The 9095-nt window shown below is 55.0% G+C and overlaps 1 protein-coding gene and 1 pseudogene across 2 annotated transcripts in view; both read left to right on the plus strand.

Annotated features, from left to right (window-relative positions):
- The first annotated feature begins 215 nt into the window (after window positions 1–215).
- On the plus strand, window positions 216–1304 carry LOC102431432 (annotated as a pseudogene).
- Window positions 1305–6330: 5026 nt separating this feature from the next.
- Window positions 6331–9095, plus strand: part of CRYAA (crystallin alpha A) — a 3644-nt gene continuing 879 nt past the window's right edge. The window contains exons 1-3 of one of the 2 annotated variants that reach the window (XM_014446243.2): window positions 6331–6711; window positions 6976–7044; window positions 8120–8242. In XM_014446243.2, coding sequence (XP_014301729.1) covers window positions 6523–6711; window positions 6976–7044; window positions 8120–8242 — 381 coding nt within the window. In that variant the 5' untranslated portion in view covers window positions 6331–6522. The remainder of the gene's footprint in view (window positions 6712–6975; window positions 7045–8119; window positions 8243–9095) is intronic. The other variant, XM_006103906.3, reaches the window with a different exon arrangement.

The following is a 9095-nucleotide window of genomic DNA, read 5'->3' on the forward strand; positions in this document are numbered from 1 at the left end:
GGGTTTTGGCCTGATCCCTGCAGGCCACCCAGAGGGACCCCACCCATGCACGAATTCGTGCACTGGGCCTCTAGTTTACTAATGGGATTAGTAACTCCTGCCTTTGAGAGTGGTACAGAGCTTGGCACTTAACAATAGCTACTTTTATCACTGAATTGGGCTCACTGAATTGGGCTCTAATTAGATATTGACTGTGGGCTCTTTGAAGACCTTGATTTTCTGGTAGAAAAGATCCACAGTCCCTTATTTGGAATTCTGAAATGTAAAAATTCTAAAAACGGAAAGGGGCGGCTAGGCCTGTTTCCTGTAGGTTCAGTGGACCGAGAGACTGAAGTGGTGAGGCACCAGCGTTGTCTACTGAACTTTCCCAGGCGTGAGCAGCTATGTCATCAGCTTTTCAGAAGGCAGCCGTCCCGACAGCTGGAACACCAAGAGCGAAGCCAGCCTGGCTTTCGAAAACATCTGGGCCTGCTGGAGAAAAAGAAAGATTACAAACTTCGTGCAAATGACTCCTGGAAAAAGCAAGAATACCTCAGAGCTCTTCGAAAGAAAGCTCTTGAAAAAAATCCAGATGAATTCTACTATAAAATGACTCGAGTTAAACTCCACGATGGAGTTCATGTTATCCCGGAGACGAAGGAAGAAGTAACTCCAGAACAGCTGAAGCTGGGGAGAACTCAGGATGTCAAATATATAGAAATGAAAAGGGTTGCGGAAGCTAAGGAAATCAAAAGACAAAGAGCTCCACCTGCTGGATTTCCAGGGGGAAGCAACAGAATAAGCATGTGTTCTTTTTTGACACTAAAAAGGAAGTTGAACGGTTTGACATTGCAACTCGCCTGCGAACTGCCCCGGAGTTAGTGGACAGAGTCTTTAATAGACACCCCCCTCCCGCATAGAGACCTTGCAGAAGGAGAAATGAAAGGAGTTCCTCATCAGACTCGACTTAAGCGGATAGCTAAAGAAAGGCAAAAGCAATATAACTGCCTGACACAGCGGATTGAATGCGAGAGGAAATTGTTCATCATTGCACAGAAAATTCAAACACACAAAGATCTTCTGGATAAAACTCAGAAGGTGAAGGTGAAGAAAGAAACGGTGAACTCCCCTGCTATTTACAAATTTCAGAGTCGCCGGAATTGTTGAATTGTTATAGATAAGCCTTGTCATTCCAAATGGAAAAGAATTCTATGTCCTTTCCCCCCAGTAACTTCAAATTCCATTCGTATAAATGAGATGGTGTTCCTGTTTGTAATTATAATTTATTGCAGATCTGACATTTGATATAAACAACATCAATGCTCCTTTCCCCGCTAATAAATAAATAAATAAATAAATAAACCGGAAAGTTGTTTTTTTTTCCCCGTATAAGTTTGGTGCTAAGATTTAAGTTGCTGCAAAATCTGACCTGACCTGAGCTGATTCTCTCTCATCATTGATGTTTTCTATCTCTCTCTCTCTCCCTTCCTCTCTGGCCCTAAACTATGTCCTGAGATGGTCAAAGACAAGGACCGGCACCCCTGCCAGCCGGACTCTGTCTCGGGAGAGCTGCCAAAGCAGAATGAAGGCGCCAGCATCAGAGGGGTCGGAGGGTGAGGGCACAGTCGTCTAGGAGGGGGCATGAGTCTGCTGAACAGCTGGTTAAAAATGGGAAAGAGAGCCAGCTGTGGCTGTGCTGTGAGGGGAAGATGGGGACACACCCATCGCTGTGTCTCCTGAAAACAGCTCAGCAGTTGCTGCAAAATGAGGTTTGCAACGTGGAACCGACTTTAGCCACAGCCATCCCTGGTGTGAGGGCTGTCTTCTGGGCTCCTGGTGAGTTTTTCCACCCCTCCTGGGTGGTCCCCAGGCATCCACACTCGTGGATCAGAGCTGTGATGGTCAGTGTTTCAAAATTGTAAAATATACATGATGTAAAATGCAGTGTTTTGCCCTTTCTAGTGTACTGTTCTGTGCACAAAGTGCAGTCACATTGCTGTGTGACCATCACCACCACAGAGGGTCAGGCTACACCGTCCCCAGTGGTTCAATCGCTCAGCTGGATGTTGCTGGGAAGGTCTTGTGTAGATGTGGTTAATTAACATCTACCACTTTTAAGTGAAAGCGACGAATCTAGGTTCTTCGGATGGGCCTCATTCAATCGGTCGAAAAGGTCTTAAGCCCGGCCGGTGTGGCTCAGTGATTGAGCGTCGACCTATGAATTAGGAGGTCATGGTTTGATTCCTGGTCAGGGCGCATGTCCGGGCTGCAGGCTCAATTTTCCAGTAGGGGGAGTGCAGGAAGCCACCAATGAAAGATTCTCATCATTCATTAATGTTTCTCTCTCCCTCTCCCTTCCTTTCTTAAATCAATTTAAAAAAATTTTTTAAAAGAGAAAAAGGTCTTAAAATCAAAACCCAAGTTTTTCTGGGGAAGAAGAAATTCTGCCTCAAGCCTGCAGCATGGACCCAGCCTGATCTCCCGGCCCACTGGCCTGCCCTGCAAAGTGTGGACTCGGCACCCATCTGTCTCTGTCCTGTCTCTGTCATTGCTTATGTTTCCCCCTGACTGACAGTCTGCCTCTCCTATGGGGCTAAGGCTCTCTGAAGGCAGGAGCTGCCTTTTTTGTAGTTGTGTTCAGTTAGCATAGCGCATAGTAGCTGCTTATAAAAATGCAGCTACACCAGTATTTACACAGAAGTGGCTTGAGAGGCAGACTCATGGGAGAGAGCTCTCCCGCTGTGCTGATGGCCTGATGAATGAGCCTTGATCATGTACATGGGTCATTTTGTTTCCCCTTCTCCTTATGACCACCACCACTCCTACCTATTCCAGGTGGCTTTCCCCACTTGGGTGACAGGAATAATCTCTAGGACCCTCCTCTTGGTGGGTCCTGTGGCCGCCTGAGATTGCTGTTGCTTCCTCTGGAAAGCCCACGCTGACCTCGAGGGCCTGGTTAATGGCTCCCCTATAGGCTCCCATTGCACCCAAGACTTCTATGTCAGACCCATCACATCCATTTAGTCATCCATCCAATCAATGCCTCCTCTGTGGAGTGTCAGAGATCTGGTGGTGAACAAAACAGTTGCTGTCCTCATAGAGCTTACCTCTTAGCAGGGAAGGCAGATAATAAGTATATTGCACGTTAGGGAATAAACTTAAAACAGGGAAGGAGGATGTGAAATGTCATGGGAGGAAGTCCTTGTGTATCAGTCAGTAATGCTGTGGTAATGCTGCATAACAAACACCCCAGACAGACACACAGTGGGGAGCTCAGAACCCAGCAGCATTTGGAGAATTCAACTTGATGAGATTGACCTGGCAGGAGTGTGGATAGAAAGGAGAGGGGTGCAAGCACTGATCCCTGGGGCACCCCAATATTGATGGCTGGGACTAGGAGAAGACCCTGAGGAGGGAGCTCTGAGGTGGGAGGAGGAGAAGGACACCGTGTGTCGTAAGTGTTTCCCTCCACGTCCTGCGTGGTTCAGGGTTCGGGTCTGGAAGTGGAGCCGCACACAAATGAAATAGAAAAGACACAAGATAATTTGGGAATATGGGGGACCAGGCGAGCAAGTCCAACTCAAGAGGAAGGACTTCCACTGTGCTCAGGCCTCACCAAGCTTTTTATAGTGAGGGGTAAACAAGGTAGTGGTTACCATAGTTACACAGTTCTTGTGAGTTTCACTTGTTTACACTGTTCTTGCACTTCCTCAGCCCATTAGCTTCCCAGATAAGATCTAGGGAGTGTTATAAGATCAAGCTTAATTATGCTAAGAGGACTGTGCCCTTTAAGGTAGGACTTGTTTGTGACTTTGCCTGCAGGTCAGTCCGAGGCTTAACCCTATATCAGTTTCCCACAACCGTGGGCCCTAGAAGCCTGGTGGAGATGGCACGTTGAGAAGGGGGAGTGACCAGCTGGTCAGCTGCCCAGGGGCCAGACCAGGAGAGGCCTGAGAACAGACGCTGGACTTAGCAACATGGAGAGACGTTCGGGTGGGGCCATGGGCGACCTGACTGGACGATGGCAAGTTTGCCGGGTAAAGCAGAAGTGTGGGTCGTCATTAGCAAGAGAGGAGGTGGGTGGGATTTGTGAGTGCACAGCAACCTTGCTTCTGGGCTTGGACACAATCACCAGCGGCCCAGCTATGCCTCCTTCCATCACGTCTGGAGCAGCCTTGTCTGGGCTTGAGTCTGGGAGGTTTCATCCCAAGGGACCCACTGGGTCTGGCCACGAGGGCCAGGTTGGTTCCAGGCGCCAGGGGCCGCTTGTGTTTCTTCTCCTCACGTGGGAGTCCCCAGACAGCTCCCAGCTCGAGCAGGTTGAAACCGACTCCGTAAACCACCATCATCTCTCCGCAGCTGCTGTGGGTTCTGGCGACTTCTCAGCAGCCGTAACATAAGGGGGCCTGTCCTCAGCTCTAGCACTCACCTTCCCCACGGCTTTGAGAACAGCAACGAGGTCCCCCAGGAGTGATGGCTAATGTTACGTGTCACCTTGGCTGGGCCGTGGGGCCCACCTATGTGGTCGAACACGTCTAGATGCTGCCGTGTGAAGGTGTGTAATATGAGATTCACGTGTAAGTCAGTGACTCCAAGGAAAGCAGGTTCCCCGCCATAATCTGTATGATGGGTGGGCCTCATTCAGTCAGTGGAAGGCCAAGAACAAAGACTGAGTTTCTCAAAGAAGGAGGTCAGATGACAGCTAGCTAGCTAGATGACATAAATAGATAGATGGTAAATATGCAGATGATAGACAGATGGATAGACAAATGATAGATAGATAGATAGATGAAAGATAGATAGATAGATAGATAGATAGATAGATAGATAGATAGATGAAAGATAGATGGATAAATAGCTAAATGATTGTCCTGGAAGGGGCTGGCAGGGCATGGCCGGCTTCTAGGACATGGTGGGTCGTGGTAGGGTTGGCAGTGGGCTGTCCAGACAGCCTGCCGACCTCACGGAGTCGGGTTAGCTGAATGCATTCCCGCTGACCCACAGCAATGCCCATCGCCTACAGAGTGCGGATTTGTGGGTGAGCCCTGCTGGGCCCTGGAGTGGAAAATCAGGTGCTGGGCTTTGTGCCTGCGCGGCAGACTGCTGGCCTCACGGGAATCCTGCAGACCAAGCACATAGCAGCCTTTGTGTGAGGGGGACCGAGTCAGCGCCCAGGTTGCAGAATGCCAAGCTGCTGAGGGCAGGCTGAGCGGGGCTGGGAGACACTGCGACGGGGACGGCCTGCGAGGGTGGCCGTGACGGTGCGTGCGTTCTACACACATGGATTGACCTGGGGAGGCACAAAGATGAATAAGAAACTTCTCACCGTCTGGATTGCCCATCACCAAGCTCCCAGGGGGTGGGGACGGCTTTTTCCTTTGCTGTGGGTGGGTGTGAGTTAGTACAACGCTCCCCAGAGGCCACGCTACCGACAAACACCAAAAGCCTTAACACCGGGAAACATCAAAAGTCTAAAAGCTGACGGATGGCCCTGGCTGGTTTGGCTCAGTGGATAGAGCGTCGGCCTGTAGACTGAAGGGTCCCAGGTTCGATTCCGGTCAGGGGCACATGCCTGGGTTGCGGGCTCGGTCCCCAGTAGGGGGCGTGCAGGAGGCAACCAATCAATGATTCTCTCTCATCATTGATGTTTCTATCTCTCTTTCCCTCTCCCTTCCTCTCTGAAATCAATAAAAATATTTTTTTAAAAAAGCTGATGGGTGGCAGGTCCCCTCGGGGAAGGCATCCTGAGCGATAAGTGGGCAGGCCATAGAGAAGCCAAGAAGGGGCCAGGTCTTGCCGATCACTGTGTTGGCTGACGGTGGCAGGCCTGACGGGGTCCTGGTTTAAGGGACGTCATGCCCAGGAAGGACACATCAGCAGGGTCGACACCAGGGTGAACCCATGGAGGAAGGTCCAAGGGTGTTCCACGTTCGTAACAGTGAATTTGCCGGCCCATCTGGATGCACACAGATGCCACGATAGGGACCCCCCCCCCCCCACTGGAATGACAGGCCCTTTCATTGCGTGGTATTTCCTGTCTTTCCTGAGACAGAAATTACAAATGCGCATAATTTTTGTTGGCAGGAAGAAGTGATAGAGGTAATTCTGTTTTGAAAAACTGTGCCCTCAGCTGGTAGCTGTGGGGTCGGGGACCACGTGTCTAGCCTTGTGTCTTAGTTTCCTCGTCTGTGACACGGGTCTGAGGACCCACAAGGAGGGTGGCCATGACCACACAGGACCACACAGACAGACAGCGGGAATGCATCCGGTGGCAGGGATGAGCCTTCACTGTCCCCCAGGCGAGGGGCCGAGAGCCGCTAGGAGAGCCGCTGCTGGGGGTGCCTGCAGGTCAGTGCCCGGGCTCTCAGCCAGGCCCCGTTTCTGCTGACTGGACAGCCTCCCCCATGAGCTCACGCTTTTGGACGAATCCCCTGACGCCTGCATCCTGTCCCGGGCGTATATAGGGAGGGCCCCACGCCCGGCTCCCCACTGTGCCACCCAGAGGCCTGCTGAGTCCCGGGTCCTGCAGCCCCGACGCCCACCATGGACATCGCCATCCAGCACCCCTGGTTCAGGCGCGCCCTGGGCCCCTTCCACCCCAGCCGGCTCTTCGACCAGTTTTTCGGCGAGGGCCTCTTCGAGTGCGACCTGCTGCCCTTCCTGTCCTCTACCGTCAGCCCCTACTACCGCCAGTCCCTGTTCCGCACCGTGCTGGACTCTGGCATCTCTGAGGTGAGGCGGGTGGTCGGGGAGGGCTTGGCGGGGTGCCTGGAGGACCAGTGGCTGGGATTTCCTAGGGCTGCCCTGGAGCTCTGAGCTCTCCTCTCACTGTGTGGCGTGCATGGCGACAGCTGCAGGGCCACTTCCCCCCTCGCCCCAGTCCCTCCTGACGGCAGAGGCCCGTTGGGCGCCCCCTACAGCAGAGACTCCTGTGCCTCCGGAGAGGGGTCGAGAGGGAGCCAGACTGGACCCGACCGCTGTCTTTTCCTCCATCAGCTCATGACCCATATGTGGTTTGTAATGCACCAACCACATGCTGGAAGCCCCAAGAGCAACCCCACCAAGGCAAGTTCGATGGCCGACGCGAGCTGTGTGTTCAGCAGCAGAAGCCTGGGTGGGGGGTGCTGCCCAGGTCCCCAGCAGAGGGCCTACGGGGAGCCCTGGTCGGCCAGCGGAGAGGGGGCTCATCCCGCACCGGCCCAGGTGCCCAAGGCCAGGCCCAAAGGAAAGGCAGCGAGAGCCACCCGTCTTCCCTCCCCGAGACGGACCCCAAGCCCGGAGTGCTGGGTGCCAGGTCTGCCCACCGTCTAAACCAGGGGTGGGACCTTTCTCCTGCCAGGGGCCATTTGAGTATTTATAACATCACTCTCGGCCATACAGAATGATCAACTTAAAAATTAGCCTGCTCTAGTTGGTCGAACATTTCATGACCTCACCCCTAATGCCTTACTAGTAGCAGGGCCAGACCAAACGATTCCAGGGGCCTTATGCGGCCTGAGGGCTGGGCAGTCCCCACCCTGGTCTGAATGCAGGCCTGCCCAGAGCTGACACACACGGATCTACCCCAGCGGCCAGAACAGCCTAAACACAGGTTCTGCGTGAGGAGCAGCGCCCGGAAGTGCTCTGTGTGCAGGTGGCGGCCACCTCGTGGGCTGTTGGGCGCGGCCAGTCGATGGGAAAGGACAGGGCCCCAGGCTGTTGACGGCGGCCAGGGGAAGCCAGGGCAGCGGCTTTAGTCCAGGTGCTAGGTCCACCCACCCAGACAGCCAGCCAACAATCAACCTTACCCATCCAACCAACCAGCCAGCCAACCAGTAGCCAACCAGCCAGCCATCCCACAGCAGCTGCCCGGCTGCAACCAGCCAGCGGGCCCGCTACCAACCAGACATCCGCAGACACCACCGCCCTGCACCCAGGTCTGGCTGTCAGCCGAGTGTCCACACAGCCCCGGTCCCTGGTCCCCTGCGTGTGTCTAAGAAGAGGCCAGCGCTGTGACCTGCAGTGTCTGTCCTGGTAACTGGGGACGGAGCTGCCGGCCACTCCACGTTGGCCGCTCTGGCCGGCCCGGCAGGGACCACAGCAGCCAGTCCCCTCCCCGAGCCTTGGCCCAGGGAGACCCACACAAGCGTTTGGGTTCCAGGTCCGATCCGACCGGGACAAGTTTGCCATCTTCCTGGACGTGAAGCACTTCTCCCCGGAGGACCTCACCGTGAAGGTGCAGGAGGACTTCGTGGAGATCCACGGCAAGCACAGCGAGAGGCAGGTGAGCCCCGAGCCGTGAGAGGGCCGCCCCAGGGCTCCGGGATCCAGGCTTCTCCAGGCGGGGGTGTCCTGTCCTCAGCGTAGCTGCCGCCCAACGCCTGGGGCTGTCCTGCTCCCTTCAGACCACCTGTGTGCTCGATGGGATGGGATTAGGACGGACCCGCTGACATGCCGAGCACCAAGCTGGCGAGCTCAGGTTTTGTCATGCGCCCAGCTTTGGAGGGCGAGCGGTGACGACAGCGGAGCCCGCATTCATCGGTGCTGCAGACGCTTTGTGTGTGTTTACACGGTCACCTCTCGGCAGCCCTTCACGACCAGCGCTCCATTATCTTGAGTTGGCTGGTGGCAGGGCCAGGCTCAGGGAGGCCCTTGGCCTGCCCAGTCCCACAGCCAAGGCGGGGTGGGATGTAAGGGCGCCTGGGCACTGGAGCTGGCGGGGGCAGGGTCTCTGGCAGAGCCGGGAGAGGCCCACGGGCGGTCACAGGCATGCACTGTCCCCACGTGAAGTGGACAGGACGTGGGGCCTGCAGGCACCATGCTGGCAGCACCAGCTTCTCGTGGCCGGGGTCAGAGACCAGGGTTCCTTCAACGGCTGGAGGAGCCGTGGGTGTTGGGGGAGGAGGGGAGGCGCTGTCCATGCCACTTGTTTAGCCGGCTCAGTCCAGGATGCCCTCCCCTGCGGGTTCTCAGCCTTCCCACCCGGAGGAGGGACGCGGCCCAGGGGGCGAATGTGGGCTAGCGCGTCCGGGAGAGTGGGTTCCTGAGCTCAGGCGGGGCTTTCTGACCCTCAGGTGGATCCAGGGACCCCGAGCCTGAGCGGTCTGTAGGGTCACAGGTACAGGGACACCCTGACC

The sequence above is a fragment of the Myotis lucifugus genome, unplaced genomic scaffold (genome assembly GCF_000147115.1).
Source record: "Myotis lucifugus unplaced genomic scaffold, Myoluc2.0 scaffold_520, whole genome shotgun sequence".
NCBI lineage: Eukaryota > Metazoa > Chordata > Mammalia > Chiroptera > Vespertilionidae > Myotis > Myotis lucifugus.